This window comes from Pseudorca crassidens, chromosome 20, assembly GCF_039906515.1.
Source record: "Pseudorca crassidens isolate mPseCra1 chromosome 20, mPseCra1.hap1, whole genome shotgun sequence".
NCBI classification, from domain to species: Eukaryota; Metazoa; Chordata; class Mammalia; order Artiodactyla; family Delphinidae; genus Pseudorca; species Pseudorca crassidens.
The window spans coordinates 8,274,812-8,292,827 of NC_090315.1; the positions used below are offsets into that span (position 1 = coordinate 8,274,812).

The window sequence follows — 18,016 nt, forward strand, 5'->3', positions numbered from 1 at the left end:
CAGAGGAAATTCTTCATTTTATTTCCACTCACAACCCCCAGAAAGGATCAGTCCCCGCCCTCCCTCACCTAGAGGCAGCCCCTCCCCCAACACCTTCACAAAACACTGATTTCCTCCCAGACCTAAAAGGAACACCCAGTCACCCATTATGGCCATTCCCACCCACCCACCCACCTCCCCAGCTGCCCACTTATCCACCTGCTCTGTGAACTCGGCCACCTTTTGGTTCCACCCCCAAATGTCGTTCCCCAAGGTCACTTGGCTTATTTTGCTTGTATTCTACGGGCAGCTTTCTTAAAGCCCTTCCTGACTTAGTCTCCAGATGGCTTCCCTGTCCTCCTTTGCATAGACGTTCTGCAGAGATTCCTGGCCTCACTTCCCTGCTTGAGAGACCAGGTTTCCAAGCTCTCCCCTGCCCCCCCAATTTCCCATGGGCCTCTGTTCCTCAGCTGTTAGTTGAAGGGTATAGATGTTGACTAAGGCCAAACATTCCATGATTCTGGGGAGGGAGGAGGGGAGCAAATTCAGAATGGACAGGAAAGGAGGCAAGGATAAAAGGGGAGGGGGAGGGGAGGGGAAGTTTGGACGGCAGCTAGAGGCAGGGGGATGATGGGGGACCTCCCAGCTCAGCCCCAGAAACAGAAGTGAGCCACAGCCGAAGAGCAGCATGCCCGCTATGGCCTGAAGACCCGGCCCAGCTAGCTGGGCCGGGTCCTCTGGCTTCGAGCCTTGTACACTTCGATGAGCAGATCCTTGACGTACTGGATCTCCCGCTCCACCGACTCAGCCCTCTCCCTCAGCTCCCGGTTCCGGGCCTCCAGCCCCTGGCACTCGCCCTCCAGGGCCTCGCCCTCTGCACGCTTCCTCTGGCGGTACCTCAGAGCTGCTGACTTGTTCTGGTCTCTCTTCTTTTGCTTGCGGTCCCCTCGGGTGGCGGCAGGATTGGGGTAGGGGGTGGGGCGGGAGGGTTGAGGGGGAGGAGAAGGGGGTTGCTGTGGGGGGCACAGGGGCGCCAACCCCGAGTCCCCCTGCTCGGCCTCACTGCGGCAGTAGATGGCCAGCAAGTCGAGGGTGTCCGGGGCCGGGGTCGGGGGGAGGTCAAAGGTGGGCAGGGGGAGGGGAAGGGAGAGGGCGGGTGCCGGTGCTGGCTGTGTCGGAGGTGGGGAGGATGGTGGGAGGAGTGGGGCATCAAGGAAGTCTTCCATCTGCTCCAGCTCCTTCTTGAGGAGGGAGGCCATAGCTTCCAGGTCAGGTGGGGGTGGGGAAGGTGGGGGGAGGGCACCTGAGGGCAAGGGGGGCTCCAGAGGGAGGAGGGCTGTAAAGTCCACCCTCTCGGTCATCCAATCGGAGAAGCCGTCGCCTGGAGGATTGGAGAGGGACAGAAAGCTCCTTGAGTTCCTAAGCCTCCACCCAACCAGGTCCCACTCACGACTACTTCATTCGTCCCATTCGTTGAGTAAAACCACCAACCAGCCAATCAGTCAACCAACCAATCAAGGAATCATCAAACCAGTCAACAGACCAACGGACCAGCCAACTAACCGACCAATTAGCCAAACAATCAATGAACCAGTCAACCAACCAATGACCCAAACAACAAAACAGTCAACCAGCCATTTCTGCAACCATTCTAACATCCTCTTTACCGATTAGCCTGCATCTGTGGTTTCTTGATTTACGCTCTAGTTTACTCGTAAACGGCAAACTAAATCACACATAAACACACCCTGTTTCATCTTTAATTACTGAAAACCCACTATGTACCAAGCATTTGGGATACACTAATGAATAAAACACTTCCTGCCTCAAGAGCTCTGCCTATGCTGTTTCCTCCACCTGAAAAGCTCTTCCCTTTTTTTTTTTTTTTTTTTTTTTTTTTGCAGTACACGGGCCCAGCCGCTCCACGGCATGTGAGATCTTCCCGGACCGGGGCACGAACCCGTGTCCCCTGCATCGGCAGGCGGACTCTCAACCACTGCACCACCAGGGAAGCCCAGTTCTTCCCTTTTCATGGCTCATTCCTTACCATTCTTTAGGTCTCAGCCAAAATGTTACTGACTTGGAGAGGGTTTCCTGGCTCCCCGCTCTAAACGTGTCCTTGTTGTCATTTTTAAAAAATATATTTATTTATATATTTATTTATTTTTATTTATCTAGTTGCGCCGGGTCTTAGTTGAGGCAGGCAGGCTCCTTAGTTGCAGCATGTGGACTCTTAGTTGCGGCATGCGTGTGGGATCTAGTTCCCTGACCAGGGATCGAACCTGGGCCCCCTGCATTGGGAGTCTTAACCCCTGCGCCACCAGGAAAATCCCCCTTGTCATTTTTAAGCTCAGCTACTAAGTGTTTCCCACTTATCCCCATGCATCATGGTTTAATATGTCTCTTGTCTGTCTCCCCAGTAAAGTGTGAGCTCCAAGAGGGCAGGGATCATGTCAGTCTTGTTTCCAGCTGTATCCCCAGCACCTAAGACAGTGCCTGACTTATTATACATGCTCAATAAATACTTATTGAATGAGTGAAAAGTGAATGAATGAATTCTTCTCCCCTGCCCCCCACAGCCCAGCTCACCCCACCTCCATTCTTTGCCTGCCCTTACCTGCCAGGGGCTCTCCCCCCGCTGGAAGCCCGCCCTCTAGGGCTCCCCCAAGGACCTCATAGGGGCCCAGGGGGGCAGGGGCCAGGGGGAGTTTCCCATAGTCTACGAGCCAGCCCAGCCCGTTAGCTGGGAGCAGGGTCCTGTCCAGCTCCAGCCCCAGGGTCGCCAGGAGTGACATGGCTGCAGCACGGGCGTTGGGCACGGATGGCAATGGAGAAGGCTGCACCAACAAGTGGCAGGAGGCTCTGGCGGTTACTCAGCTGGACGAAGACAGGCACCAAGGCAAAAGCGGAGTACCTACGAGTGTGACACAAAAGTGAGTGGGTCAGGGGCCAGCCTCACCTACTGCCAAAGCCACGGGGAAACCAAGCCATACCCCCAGGGCCCCGGGATTCCTTGCCCTTTCAGAATTCTAAATCTGCCCTTTCTTTCCCCAAATCTGAGCCCCACCCATTCCCAAGGGAATTCTCTTTACGCCCGACTTACTTTTCTTCAGAATTCCCCAGACCCAATCCTTCCAATACAGAAACCTATGGTCTCCCAGGGGAATTTCCTTAAGTCCCTCCCACCTACCGCATAATATTCCGTTTCATTAAAAAAAAACACTCAATCCCAGGAGAATTTTCTTGCAGCCACACCTCTTCCTCTAAAATACATTCTTTAGGCCCCACCTCCTCCCTAGAGTCCATCTCAAATCTCTTCCCAGGGGAATTCCCCCCTGTCCCGCCCCTTCATCAATGTCATCCGTTCGAATCCCACCCTTCCCTTTGAATTTTGCGGTGATTGCCACTGTCCCTCCAAATCCCGCTCCCACGGTTTATTTTAGCTCCACCCCTCCTCGACGATTCCCCAGAGGCCTCGCCTCTTTCTCAGATAGAAACACCATCCCCTCAGCTAACGGTTTTCTTAGTCCCGCCCCTTCTCACCGTGGGTTACCACCCCCAAGCCCCACCCCCCCGTGACGCCTCTTATCCTAGCTCCATCCCCTTAAACGGGTCGTTTCTAAGTCCCGCCTTCTCCCCTGTCAATCTAAACCAGCCCCCCCCCCCCCCCCCCCGCTCCCCGGAGGTGCCTGAATGAAACGGAGGGAAGATGTGCTTTGCGCCTGAGCAAAGTGGAGGCGGGCGGGTGGAGGGTGCAGGCGGAGAACAGCTCCTCACTCTCCGCCATCCACACGCGGCTCTCTCGCCGAGGGCTAAAGCGCATGCTCCACCGCCGTAGCGGCCCCATTGCTCCCTCAGGCCTCCGCCCTCCTGGGGGTCAGTGCGCACGTGCGGCTGTTTACTGCCCGCCCTTTGCATAGAAATACTACCGCTGGTGGACAGATGCGCATGAGCAATCGCTCGCAGACTCATTCAGGGCGGGGGGCAACCACCACCCTCTCTGGGAACTAGTGCGCAGGCGCAAACGCACACGTGCTGTCTTTAAACACCAACGTTGTCTGGAAGAACGCACCCTCCCCCCATCGGGCCGAGTGCGCATGCTCGACCGCGCGCGCGAACGACCCGTCTTCCCTCTTCTGCGCCTGCGCGACCGTGATTCCTCAGTCTCGTCTCCCTACGCCCCAGACTCGGTCGTGAGGGCCGCGAGCTTCGAAAGGGCGGGAAAGGCCGTTGGAGAGGGAGAGGCGAGCGGTTACTCACTCCATGGCTGCGCAAAGGAGAGGCGGCGGCGGCCTCGGCTGAAGAAAGAAGGTAGGAACGGAGAGCGCAGGCGCGGTGAGCGCGGAGACTGGCCGCGGGCACAGAGGGGTCGCGGCTACAGAGCCATGGCCGGGGCTACGCGGGCTGAGGTGGCGTCGCGGTAGTGTGAGGAGAAATCATGATCTGAGGCTGGGGAATGAGGTGACCCCGTGGACTGGGGACAGATATACCGGAGGTGGCGCAGCACGGCCTGCCCGGATCCTTCCGCGCGCCGCCCCGCGCGGCCTCAACCGTGAGGCGGGCCTGACCGCCCGCCCTCGGGGATCCCGGGATCCGGCCCCCTCATCCTTCCCACCCCGGGAATTCAGGCCTCTCCTTTCTCTGACCTGTAGATCTAGCCCCGCTTTCCTCCCAGCCTCGGGAGTGCCGACCCTTCTTTCCCTCTGACTCTGGGGTCCGGCTCTCTGCTCCCTCTGATTTGGTGACTCGGCCCTTCCTCTTCCCTGAGACCCGCACTAGTTCATTTCGCCTTTCTTCTCCCCTGCTTCGCGAATTTCCGGTCAGCCACATGTTGATCTCTTTATCCTTAATTGCCGTCCCACTCGGAGAACACTTGTGGCTTAGAGTCTGGCGTGAGGCACTGAGCACGCTCCGTTCAAATCAGAGACCGGCGAGGGTGGCCTTGGACAAGTAAATTCTCTGGTCTCTCAGATAGGGGATTATTTGTAAAGTAAGGAGAATAATCAAGTGTACCTGGTGGGGTCGTTTGTGAGAAATAAGTCCATTCCTGTGAAACCCAGATCCCACCTCCTACATGCTCGCTCAGCGTCTTTTATGATCAGTAGGAGGGAACTCTGAGCCCCGCGTCCACTCTTCCGACCCCCGTGGCCGGAGCCCCAGACACTTAACCATGCAGCACTTGCTAATAGGTCGTTCTTGTGTTTCCTTCACTCCTCCAAGGTGATTTCCAGCCATCCCTGCCCTCTCCCATTCAAATATGGACGCTCAGCCCCATCTTGGTGCAGGGAGTCGGTCATCGCCCTCAGTCTTATCTTTTCTCCATCCCCTGCTCACCTCTCCTCAGCCCTTATCCTTAGCACTCCTTTCAGGCCCGTTGGTTCATTCTTCTGTCCCTGCCCCTCCCCTAGACTTCCTTTCGAAGGATCCTCTACCTCGGCTGCGCCCCCCCCCCCCACTAGATCAGTCTTCACACTCTGGCAGAAAGAGGGAGATCTGTACTTGCATCACTAAAAGAGACCGGGCTTCCTAGCCATCCCCTCCCCCTGCACTGGACCCTCCACCAGCCTCAAGTGGATGTGGGTCTTTCCTGTGCAGCAGAAACCCCTCCTTTTCCCACCCTGCATTCATCCACACGCTTATGAGACTGAATCAAGATCCAAAGAAGGTGGGGGACCCTGATCTTGAGAGTTAGCTGGGAGTGAATACACACAGGCTTTTTTTCTTTTCCTTCCAAATGCGTGTGCTCTTTTTTTCTCCCGGTTTTATTGAGATATAATTGACATGTAGCACTGTATAAGTTTAAGGTGTACAACATAATGATTTGGCTTACACACCTGGTGAATTGATTACCACAGTAAGTTTAGTGAACATCCATCACCTCCTACAATTCCAACACTAAAGAAATAGAAAAAACACATACGTTTTTCCTTGTGATGAGAACTTTAGGATTTATACTCTTAACAACTTTCATATACAACATATAGCAGAGTTAATTATATTTATCGTATTGTACATTATATCCCTCGTACGGGCTGCTGTTGCATACAGGAAGTCTTTCTTGGGATCTGACCATGTTTCCTTATGATACTTAACTGTCCACTCTGCCAACTCTTGCCCTATAGGGGCTATGTTATTACCAAGGCAGCATAGAGTAGTGGTTAAGAGCACAGTCTCTGGAGCCAAGTTGTTGGGTTCAAACGCTGAGTACACCCCACTTACTAGCTTACTGGCAATTTCCCTTCCCTGTGCCTCGGTTACCATTAACAGTGCCACAATAAAGCATGGAGTTGAGTTAATAGAAACGGACTGAGGTACGTGGCCGTTAATAGTACCTGCTTCTTAGTACTGTTTTGAGGATTAAATGAGTTAATCCAGGTCAAGTGTGCTTAGACTAGTGCCTGGCACAGTAGGTGCTACATAAGGGGGTTTAATTATTACTTTTATTGAGTTGGATATGTTTTATCTCCATTGCTAAGCAGTAGTGCTTTTAAAGTTCTTCTAAGTAAGAAGGACCGACTTCCACTCCTCAGTGTAGATATTTGAGCGATAGCAGGTGGGATTAGGGGAGTCTGTTGGACAGGCCGCTGGCAGTGAGGGGGCACAATCACTCCCCAGTCTTCTTCGAAAAGACCTTCTAGATTATAACAGGTGGACTAGGTAGAGTATTTTTCTTTAAATAACTTTTTATTTTGGAATAATTGTAGATGTACTGCAAAGACAGTGCAGAGTCCCCTTATACCCCTCTTCCAGTCTCTGTCACTGGACATCTTGCATTACGCTCGCTCGTACACTTGTCACAGCTCAGGAGCCAGCATCAGTACGTTCCTATTACCTAGACTCCACCTTGTCTTCTAATTTCACCAGTTGTTCCCTAACGCCCTTCCTTTGTTCGAGGATCCCCTCCAGGATGCCGTCTTACACTTTAGTCGTCCGTCTCTGTAGCCACCTCTGCTCTGCAAAGGCTTTTTAGACTTTCCTTGTCTCTCACAACCCTGACAGTTTTGAAGAGTGCTGGTTGGATATTCTATGGAATGTCCCTCCATTTGGTTTTGTCTCATAGACGGGGATTGTGGGGTTTTGAGAGGACGACCAGGTAGGATATTTTTTAATACCTGGGAATGAACTTAGTGTGGGAATCTTGCTGCTTGTAGATTGCGGCGTTTGCTGACTGAGAAGACCTTGGTCCCCCTGTCCCAGCCCCTTGTGCCTTTTTCTCTCTCCATCTGATGGGTCCCATAGAGTTGAGTTCTGCTGGTGCCAGCTTGCACACTGAGCTCCCAGCCCTTCAGGGCATATTCGAATTTATGGGCGGTGGGTCATCAGTGGTGCCTGTGAGCCCAGGTCTTGGCACCCTGAGCCCTCTCCCCACACCCACCTCTGGACCTGTTGCCCATCCAGGACTCAGATGCCTGGGCCTCCCCCAACTTCACAAAGTCCTCTGGGGTCCAGGTGCCCCAGGCCCTTCAACTCCTGAGCTGGGGTTAGGAGCGTGGGTGGGGCTGCTGGGGACTCTTTTTCAGTGCGGAGGAGCCAGGCTTGGGGAGTGAGGTGGCAATTGCAGCCAGGTTGCATCACCCTGGCTGTTTGACAGGGCGGGGGAGTGGGGGATTCTCTGGGGGCCGCCCTGCGCACCTGGCAACCATTCCTGGTTAGTGAAGCCCTGGATTGGAGAGAGGCTCCAGCACAGCAAGGGAGGGGTTTGGGGAGGGGGAGGGAGAGCAACCTGTGCAGAACCCTGAGAATCAGGCTCAATGCCAAGAACTACCAAGAACAGACTCAGATCACAGAGGCTGACCCGCTCAGCTTGCAGGGGGCAAGGTGTCGTGTACAGTCACACTGCTGGTTAGAGCCTGGGCCTCCGCCATATAGCTTCCAAGGCCCTGCTGGTCCCAGGGAGAGCGTGTCCTCTCTCAGATGTGTGGGGTCCCTGACCCCCAGCTCAGGATGTAGCCTGCTGGGAGGCACCAAGCCTGGACCTTCACCTCGGGTCTGCTGCTGCTCACAATTGCCAAATTCTGTTGATTGTGACCTGACCCTCCCCATCCCCTGTCCCAGAGGAGGCCCTCCTCACCTGTCCTATCGCAGAACCCCGAACTGGTCTCCCAGTCAAGGTGACGGGCCTGCAGTGATGGAAGAGGCACCGAGTTTTCCATCAGATGGACCCAGGTTTCAATCCCAAGCCCATACCACCTAGTCCTGGCCAAGGGTGCACACGAGGCCCTTACTCTGCCTTGGCCTCAGCTGCCTTCTGAAAAGTGGCTCAGATCGCTTCTCAACCTTTTGGCTAAGATCAAGTGAAAAGTGGCTCAGAGCCTTGACTCTGGAGCCAGCCTGCTGGGTTCACATCCCAACACCACTTATTTGACCCTCGGCAAGTGACATCTTCTCTCTGTGATTCAGTTTTCTCATCCATAAAATGGGGATAAGATGACCCACCTCCTAGGATTATTGTGAGGATTAAATAGGTCAATGTATGTAAAATTCCTAGAACAGAGCCTGCCTAATTATGAGCATTAATTATTTCTCTTTAAGGCTTAGGTGCTGAGGGGATTATATGAAATGACGTAGGTAAAGCCCAGCACTTACTAGGAGCTCAAGGTCAACCCATGTTTGTTTCTCTTCGTATTCGTACCCCACTTTGTTCTGCTTTCAGAGCCGCCTCGAAGGCAGATGTCTGTGTGTGTGACTGTTTCCCCGAGCACTCAGAGGGTAAGTCAGGACCCTCCTCATTCCCAAGAATCATTCCTCACAGCCCCCAGCCCTGTGCTGTGGGGCATACGGGGATCTCAATTCCCCGACCAGGGATCAAACCCGTGGAGTGGAAGCACAGAGTCCCAACTGCTGGGCCACCAGGGAAGTCCCGCATCAGTTTATTTTTAAATGAGTTGCTCAGGCACAGAGACTGGGGAATTCAGTCCTGTGGCCTCTGAAGGGGCACTAGGGCAGGTGTCTGCATCATGCAGGCCAGGAGGGCAGAGGTTGGGGGTGGGTGTCTTGGCAAACAAGGGCAGGAAGGCCAAGGCCAGTTCAGCTGGGGAAAGGGCAGTGCAGGGGCCAGGCACACAGAACACAGGTCTGCCACGTGGCCCAGTGGCTCAGAGTCCTCCAGAGTCCCTTCCCTCCCCTTCCTCCTGCTACATCTTCCTCAGCAGAGGCAGCCACAGCTCTCAGAGCCTGGCGAGGCCCCATACTGCTGCACCAGCTCCAGCACCCTCGATGGTCATCTTCTGTTTTCATTTCCTGTGGCCACTGTAACAAATTGCCGCAGACTTAGTGGCTTAAAACAACATGCACTTATTCCCTTTCAGTTCTGGAGACGAGAAGTCTAAAAGGGGTCCTTCTCGAGGCTCTAGGGGAGAATCCATTCCCTGGCCTTTTCCAGCTTCGAGAGGCTGCCTGCATTCCTTGGCTCGTGGCCCCTTCCTTGAATCACTTCTACTTCTGCTTCCATTACCATGTCCCCTATCTCCTCCTTTGATACTCTTGCCCTCCCTCTTATAAAGACCCTTGTGATTATGGTAGGGCACACCCCAAAAATCCAGTATAGTGTCTCCATCTCAAGATCCTTAATTTAACAACATCTGTAAAGTCCCTTTTGCCTATAGGGTAGCGTTCACAGATTCTGAGCACTAGGATGTGGACGTGTTTGGGAGCGTCATCCATCCTGCCACGCCTCCCCTCTCGGGACCTCCGTTTCCTCATCTGGGAGCTAAAGGCTAGCACCAGCCCTGGCATACCCGTCCCTCATATGCCCACAGGGAGTGGACAGGGTAAACTGAAGGTAATTGACAGCATGGTGTCCTGGAGCTCAGGACACATCACTTATCACCGTGTGGCCTTCAGCAAGGTGCTGTGCCCCCATGTGCTACATCAGAAGAGCAGGGACAATAGCAGAGGGCAGTGGTGAAGACCAGAGATAACGTATGAAAAGGCCTAGAACGACGCCTGGCTCCGCCAGCGAGCTGTCCCTGCAGGCACGGTGCTGCTCAGGGTCGGCCCATGTGCCCTGCAACAGTGCCGGCCTGGCAGCGCAGAGCTTCGGGTTTCATAGAAGTGAGAAATCCAGACTTCTCCATGAGATCCAAGTTTTAAAAGGTTGGTGAGTCACTCAGAGAAACCTCAACAAACCTCGAGTGTGGATAGGCTGGGGCCGAGGGCCCTCCCTGACCTTTGTGTGCGGTGATTCCTACCCCGCTGCTCCCAACCCCACATCTGTCATCCTCTGCCCAGAGCAGAGAACTAAAGGAACTGAGGACTCCTCGGTGCAGGGCCACACATACCCCTGAGCTGTTCCCCCCACCCCCCGCCGGACTGACCCAGCTTGAAAGGGTGCCGGTCTCACTTAGCTGCCCAGCCTATGCGCGGTTGGGGAGGGCATTGTTTGTGGGGAGCAGGGAAGGGGGTCTCTAGGGAATCATCCGGGAAGGTTGGGTTCCTGCTGAAGGGGGGCTGGTGTCCTTCATCAGCCATCCATGCCCCCAGGACCACCAGTACATGTAGTCAAACCATTTGGGTTTCTTGCTTGTCGCAGCTGTGGGGCCACCCACCTTGGGGGCCCGTGGGGCATCTCAGGAAGGGGGTGTCAGAGGGGACTTTTAGGGGCTGGGCTGGGTTAGGTGACTGGGGAGGGTTCAGGGAAGAGGGGTTTTGCTCTGGATTGGAGGCCAGCAGGGAGCAGGGGCAAGGCCGTGACCAGCGTCCTTTGTCAGTGGAGCTGACGCTGTGCTTAGTTAAGAAGCAGCCGTCAGCTCTGAGCCAGGAGAGTGATGGTTGGTCATTTTTGTGCTTCGGACAGTGTGTTTCTGTCTGTGTTGAGACGTGTCAAGATCCATCACAATCAGGTGGCCTTGCCTGATGTGTTCTGTTCAGTTGTTTATGCCCAGCAGGAGAGTACAGGGCCACTCTTCCCTTTCTCACAGCAAACCTGCTCCTCGTGCCCGATGGGGGATGGCAGGTGGAGGGCAGCTGCAGCGCAGCCTGTACCCCTGCCTTGAGGTGGGCTTGGATGCACCATACCCCCAGGTTTGCTTGGGCACAAAGGAAAGTAGCAAGGCCTGAATGAACGCAGTTGGCACCCACTGGGATGGCCAGTCATAGGGGGAGCCAAGGGAGCAAGAGAGAGGGGGTTTGAGGCAGAGGCAGGGGACCATAACAGGAACACCTCACAGGCCTGAGAGGTCCCCCAGGACTGCCCCAGGGGGGACTTTGAGGACCAGCAGCCAGCAGGGCCCTAGACCTCAGAGCTGTTAGGTTTGTTCAGTAGCCCTTTGCCCTTCTTCTCCTGCCCGCCCCCACCCAGAGCAGGAACAGATTCTGGCGGGGGCCGGGGGGACGCAGGGCAGGAAAGGGCATCTGAGGCCCCCGCTTCACTCCAAGCCGTCAGGAGTCTAGCCTGCAGTGAGGGAAAGCAGACGGCACTGAGTTGGATTTGAGAGTGAAACCTGAACCACTAAACTAGTCTGGAAGGTGACAGAGGTGACCTGGGATGTCATTAGGGAACAGGAAGGGGGTGCTGGACATGGCACGCAATGGGGGGGCGTAGTGGTGAAAAGGGTCACACTGGAGAGGCTCCTGATGCCCCAGCTTAGCTCTGGGGCCAGACAGCCTCGGTCAGTCCTAACCACCGGGGCGACTTTGGGCAAGTTACTGAAGTTCTCTTGGCTTCAGTTTGCTCATCTGTAAAATGGGAACGCTGGTAGTTCCTGCCTCTTTGGGTTGTAGTCAGTACAGGTAAAGCACTACAAACAGGGCACAGCACATAATAAATGTCCAGAAGTGTTAGTGTGGTGGTTGATACCCAGGGATAGGTATGGGCTGTGATTGGTTCTAATCTCAGAATCAAAGCCACCCTGCCCCCCACCTCTGGTGGTTTTCACCTGGTTCCCAGAGAAACCATCTCCATGGCAACTGCCTCTGCCACAACCTGGACCTTTGCCTCCCTCCCCCACTGACATCACTGCCTCTCCACTGGGACACTGGTGTTGATTGCAAGAGAGGCTGGGGAGGGAGCACAGGTGTGTGTGGTTCTGTCTACACACACACGCTCTCTCTCTCTCCCTCTCTCTCTCTCTCTCTCTCTCTCTCTCCCCCCCCCTCACACGTGTCCACCTGTGGTGCTCTTAAAAGTCCCTTGGCCCTGGTGCTTTAGCCCCTCACTGAGTCTTGTATCTGTGGTGTATCTGTGCCAAGCTGCATTTCCACTGGAGCCCCTTGTTGGCCTCAGCTGACTGGAGCATTTCAACTACAGTCTCCTCCCCAGCCCATTCTCAATCAGCTGTACTCATCCCCACAAGAAAGTGTGATCCTATCTTTAGAAATAGCTCTGCCCAGCCCCTGCCTTCTCAGCCCCTCCCTGGCATCCCATGCTTGGTTGGTTTGTTTAATGGCTTTATTGAAATACTGCAAAAAAAAAAAAAAAAAGCATGATTCACATCCATTTATTCAAGTGTACAATTCAGTGATTTTTATACATTCAGAGTTGTGTACTCATTACCACAGTCTAATTTTAGAACATATTTATCACTCCAGAGAGAAACCCCATACCTCTTAGTGGTCATTCTCCATGCTCCCATCCCTCGGCAACCACTAACCTGCTTTCTCTCTCTGTAGATTTGCCTATTCTGGACATTTCATATGAATGGAATCATACAATAGGTGGCCCTTTGTGTCTAGTTTTCTAGGTTCATCTGTTTTGTAGCATATGTCAATACTTTATTCCTTTTTAAAGCTGCATAACATTTCATTTTATCCATTCATCAATTGATGGACGTTTGGGTTGTTTCTACTTTTTGGCTGTTATGGAATATGTGTGTACTAGATTTGTATGGACAAATGTTTTCATTTCTCTTGGGAGATACCTAGGAGTAGAATTGCTGGATCATTGGATAACTGTGTTTAACCTTTTGAGGAACTGCTGTACTGTTTTCGAAAGTGGCTGCACTATCTTACATTCCCACTAGCGATGAGGGTTCGAGTTTCTCCACATCCTAACCAACACTTGATATTGTCCACCTTTTTTGTTATTGTAATCCTAGTGGCACCAGTAAACTGGTATCTCATTTTGGTTTTGATTTGCATTTCCCGACAGCTAACAGTGCTTTTCCCATGCTTATCACCCATTTGTGTATCTTCTTTGGCATCTTGTGGTTTTCACACAGGGCATTTAACACTGTTCTTCAAGGCAGCCCTTGCCCATCTGAGCTTTTGCCTGGAATGAGCCATTGCTCTAACCCCTTCCCACCTTGACTAACTCCTCCACATCCTTCAAAACAGGCTTAAACATCCCTTCCTTCTCTAGGACAGTGTCCTTGCCCCTCCCCTGGGCTTCCAGTAGGGTCTAACCAAAGCTCTTTTCACAGTGTCTACCTGTTGTCCAACAATTTATCTCTTTGTTACCCTCAGTAAACTCTGAATTATTTAAGGGCAGGAACCTTGTCATATCCTGACTTTGACATTTATGTTGACATTGAGCAAGTTACTTAACTCTAAAAGGGAGATGCTAATGGTACCTACCCTGTGGTAGAAGCAGTGAGAACTAAACCAGTTAGTACATGGAAAGCATGTAGAATAGTACCTGGCACAAAGCAACCTGGATCTGTTTATTGGGTTAACAAGCATTTGCTGAGTGCCCCCAGTGACCAGCAACTGTCACAGATATTGGGGTACAGCAGTGGAGATCACGGACCAAAATCCTGCCCTTCATGGAACTGTTGTTCTAATGGGGAGACAGACAACAAACGAGGTCTGTAAATGGAATATATTGTATTTCAGATGATGCTGGGTCCTAAGGATAGCTGGGGAAGACCTCACTGAGTAGGTGACATTTTAGCAAAGACCTGAAGGAGGTAAGGGAGTGAGCTATGGGGCCATCAGAGTGTTCCAGAGAGAGAAAACAGCAAGTGCAAAGACCCTGAGACAGGAGTGCTTTAGGCGTGTGTGCAGAACAGCAGGAAGGCCTGTAGGGCTGGAGTGGAGTGATGGAGGCAAAGGGTGGTTAGAGATGGGGGCATCTTTTGGCTGTTGGGAATAATGCTGCTGTGAATGTTTGTGCACAAGTTTTTGTCTGACTACCTGTTTTCAATTCTGGTAGCTTTTCCGTCATCACATTTATAACACTGGGTTTTTGAGGACGGGTGGCCATGCCATATTGTCTTTGTTTGCCCAGCCCAAGGCCTGTCCTGTCCTAAGTCTCAGTGGATGTTTGTTGACTGAATGAATGAGGTATGTTTGTGAATTACCCAACACATGCTGGCATACAGTGGCGCTGAATGGTTGGTGCTTTTATCATTATTTTTTTTTAATGCAGTTCATATATCAGGTTGGCAATACTTTCCTAATTTCAGGTGCTGGCAGGTTGTAGGGAAATGGTTGTCTCAGGCACCACCAGTTAGAATAAAAGCACATACAGGCAAGTTGGAGGGCAGTTTGGTTGTCCCTAGCAAAACCAGAATGCAAGTACCTGTGGCCAGCAGTTCTTCTGGGATCTGCCCTGGAAGAGTGTCTGTGCCTGTGCCCGAGAAAGCATGAGTGAGTATGCTTGTTGCAGTATTGTTTATAATAAAGAAAAAATCAGGAGCATTCTAAATGTCCGTCAGTAGAGGCACGGATAAATAAAATGTGGTCTAGTCACACTGCGGACTGGTTTACAGCAGCTAGAAGGAGAGGAAAACCTGTTGGAAACGCTACAAATTGTGGAGTGACACATGCAGTGTGATCCCCTGTGTAGTAGAGAAAACATATGTATAAAGTCATTTCCTCTGGCTATGAACGTACGCATGAGCACGTAGATAACAGATACACAGCGACTTTTAACCGGGCTACCTCATGGGTGTGGGGACCAGGATCAAGGATAGTGATCAGGGGGTGCTTAGCTTTGTTGGTGGTGGCCAAAACAATATTTTAAAGAGAGGACTGATGCATTGATTGTGTAGTTAAAATTTAAATGTTAAAAATGCAGTTAGGGGGACTTCCTTGGTGGTCCAGTGGGAAAGACTCTGCTGCGCTTTCACTGCAGGGGGCACGGGTTCCATCCCTGGTCAGAGAACTAAGATCCCACATGCAGCACGGCCACACACACACACACAAAATGCGGTTAGGTAGAGGGGGGAAAAATATCTTTCAGCACAAGAGAAGGAAACAAAACAGTTTTTGGCAAAAAAGGTAAGGGATCCAGTACCTGAGTAATCCTCAGAGCTTGTCCAGTCCTATTATTTTATATTAAGAGTGGTTCTAGAATCTTCCTTAAAAATCTACTCCTCTGGTTGTTTCCTGACTTTTCCACACACGTCTAACCTGATTCGTTTTCCCCATGGGGAAATTTGCTGTTTGTCCCACCACCTGAGCTCCTTCAGGTGCAGGTTTGGGCCTCAGGAGTGAGAAGGAGAATGTAATTGGTCGTTAGCCATGAGGTGAGTTCTTGGGGTAGAGAGAGTATTTTCCAGTGAAGGAAGGAAGAAGAGGGATGGCTGAGAACCTCTGAGTCCAAGAAATATTTAGGTACTAGCTGGAGGCAACCCCGAGGAGCAAACAGCTGAGGGGTGCAAGGCAGTTCCCCTGTGAGAGTATTTCCTCCTCCATCCAATGAGGACAATAAGCGTACTTAAAATGACTTCTACAGTATAGTCAGTGAAGAAAGAAGAGTGCAGATTAGTGCTTCTGGCACATGCAGCCTTTTGTGTACAACGGGGAGATTGCAAACGGCATTTACTTAAACGCATTGAAAAAAAAAAAAAATCTCTGGAAAGGGACTTCCCCGGTGGCACAGTGGTTAAGAATCCGCCTGCCAGTGCAGGGGACACGGGTTCAAGCCCTGGTCTGGGAAGATCCCACAGGCCGCGGAGCTACTAAGCCCACGTGCCACAGCTACTGAGCCTGCGCTCTAGAGGCTGCGAGCCACAACTACTGAGCCTGTGCGCCTAGAGCCCTTGCTCTGCAACAAGAGAAGCCACAGCAATGAGAAGCCCACGCACCGCAACGGAGAGTAGTCCCAGCTCACCGCAACTAGAGAAAACCCACGCGCAGCAATGAAGACCCAACACAGCCAAAAAATAAATAAATTTATTTATTTATTTATTTTTAAAAAGAAAAAAAGAAAATCTCTGGAAAGCGGCACAAGAAACTTAAAAGCTTGTCTCCAGTTTAAGAAAGATAGCTGTGCGGAGCAGGGGGGGATCACAGAGACCGTGGAATTCCCTCTTGTACCTTTGGAACATAGAACCATGTGAACAAACTATCTTTTCACAAAAAGAATTTAATTTTCATTTTTAAAAATGACCAGTATGTCATTGGGTGGGTTGGGAAATGGAACACGTGTGACACTGTCTCTTGGGCAGTTAGTATGCAGGGACATTTAGGGATCAGTTCATGTGACCAGGACAGGCAGTGAGGCTTTCCATATCCTTTCCCCTCCCCACAGCAGACAGACAGACACGCCTCCTGTTTGTCCAGACAGGTCTCTAATGCTTAACATGGGTTCGTTATATTGATACCTGGGAAGGTGAGAAGCCTGCAGTGTGCCCGTCCACAGGGAGGAACAGGCCCGAGGAAATTAGGACCAGAACCCCAGGCAGCTTAAGGAGGTGAGAGGGCAGTTGAAAACTGCATCTACCTGGTCTCTGTCCCACCCTCCCAGTTGGGGATGCCTTGTGCTGTGGGAGAGAGATGGCCTTTACATGGACGGGAGCACTGAGGTTTCCCTGCTGCAGACTGGCTTAGAAAAGCCTCTCTGCCCCTCTCTGGGGCTCCGTTTCCTGCACCTGGGGTTGGCCGGGCCCACCAGGCAGGGTAGTTGTGTAAGAGCCAGACCGAGTGGCCCAGGTCACCACCAGCCCCCGCCAGGCGACTGCTGGCGTCTTGCCCCACCCCACCTCCCAGCAACCTGGGCGAGTCTTTCAAAACGTAAATCAGATCATGGAACTTCAGAACTCTATCGTGGCTTCACACCGCACACTGGTCTGGCCACACTGGCCTCCTCGCTGCTCTGGAGCCTGAGACTCTGCCTTGTCTAAGGTCTGGTTGGCAAGCTGCTCGTCGCTGATCAGCTGATTTCCATTCTTTTTTTTTTTTGCGGTACGCGGGCCTCTCACTCTTGTGGCCTCTCCCGTTGAGGTGCACAGGCTCTGGACACGCAGGCTCAGCAGACATGGCTCACGGGCCCAGCCGCTCTGCGGCATGTGGGACCCCGGACCGGGGCACGAACCCGTGTCCCCTGCATCGGCAGGCGGACTCTCAACCACTGCACCACCAGGGAAGCCCTGATTTCCATTCTTGAAGGGCAGGCTCTCTGGGCTTATCCGTTCCCTGAGGTTTAGAGGGGTTTTCTTTGACTCAAAGGAGAGTAGGGGATCCTATTCAAGAGAGATTTAAGAAGCAAGAGTCAGGGTCTCACATGTTGGTGAGACAACCTAGAGGAGATGATGGTGGGGGGCAGGGGACAGGGAGTTCCTGCACTGACACAGCAAAGGTACCGGCTGGGCCGGGCCAGGATGGGCCTTTGAGCCTCAACGGGCATCACATTTCCCCAGGCAGGGCCGCGTTCAGCAGCGCTGGGCTGGGCTGATGACGACCAGGGGCAGCGGTTCCCTCAGTCTCTGATTTCCTGCCTTGTCTCTCCCATGTCTTCTCCCCTCCTCTGGTCTCTCTGAGCCCGTGGCCACACTTCCTCCAAGTCTTAAATAAATAGCTAATTCCAAAGGGAAAACATAGTTGGTACAGACAGCTCCTGTCCTTCCTGGGTACTGTCTGGGCTCAGCGTTGTTGGCAGCCACCAGGTGGCTGTGGGCAGAATGCTGGGAGCGGTTGCTCCCGTCACTTCCCAGAACCGCATTAATAAGTTAACATTTCCTGGGTCCCGAGAATACACCAGACATGGTGCTAAGTGCTTGACACGGATTAGACCATTTTATCTTCACAGAGACCGTATGATTCTGGAGCCGTCATCCCCTTTTTTCAGATGAGGAAACTGAGGCCCGGGGAATGAATTTAGAACTAAGATCCCAGGGCTAGGAGTGGAGGAGTGGGCGCTCGGGCTGACAGGCTG

At 52.6% G+C, this 18,016-nt stretch overlaps 4 protein-coding genes across 19 annotated transcripts in view; 3 read left to right on the forward strand and 1 right to left on the reverse strand.

Moving 5' to 3' along the window:
* Positions 1-2,513, forward strand: part of VRK3 (VRK serine/threonine kinase 3) — a 69,946-nt gene extending 67,433 nt beyond the window's left edge. For 9 of the 14 annotated variants that reach the window (XM_067719356.1, XM_067719352.1, XM_067719355.1 and 6 more), the window contains one exon: positions 1,884-2,510. In XM_067719356.1, the coding sequence (XP_067575457.1) occupies positions 1,884-2,173 (290 nt within the window). In that variant the 3' untranslated portion in view covers positions 2,174-2,510. Of the gene's footprint in view, positions 1-1,883 lie in introns of all 14 variants that reach the window. The other 5 variants (XM_067719360.1, XM_067719362.1, XM_067719372.1 and 2 more) reach the window with 5 other exon arrangements.
* On the reverse strand, positions 1-4,485 carry ATF5 (activating transcription factor 5). The gene is made up of 3 exons (XM_067719379.1): positions 4,240-4,485; positions 2,597-2,893; positions 1-1,360 (listed from the first exon to the last, which is right to left on the reverse strand). Exons 2-3 carry the CDS (start codon positions 2,772-2,774, stop codon positions 699-701), a joined length of 840 nt encoding a protein of 279 aa, XP_067575480.1. The 5' UTR covers positions 2,775-2,893; positions 4,240-4,485; the 3' UTR covers positions 1-698.
* Positions 3,859-18,016, forward strand: part of IL4I1 (interleukin 4 induced 1) — a 39,276-nt gene continuing 25,118 nt past the window's right edge. The window contains exon 1 of the mRNA XM_067719344.1: positions 3,859-4,290. Coding sequence (XP_067575445.1) covers positions 4,077-4,290 — 214 coding nt within the window. The 5' untranslated portion in view covers positions 3,859-4,076. The remainder of the gene's footprint in view (positions 4,291-18,016) is intronic.
* The window catches only part of NUP62 (nucleoporin 62), a 25,176-nt gene continuing 11,310 nt past the window's right edge, over positions 4,151-18,016 (forward strand). Inside the window, exons 1-2 of one of the 3 annotated variants that reach the window (XM_067719350.1) lie at positions 4,151-4,290; positions 8,633-8,688. The gene's annotated coding sequence lies outside the window, so the exon portion shown is untranslated. Of the gene's footprint in view, positions 4,315-8,632; positions 8,689-18,016 lie in introns of all 3 variants that reach the window. The other 2 variants (XM_067719348.1, XM_067719351.1) reach the window with 2 other exon arrangements.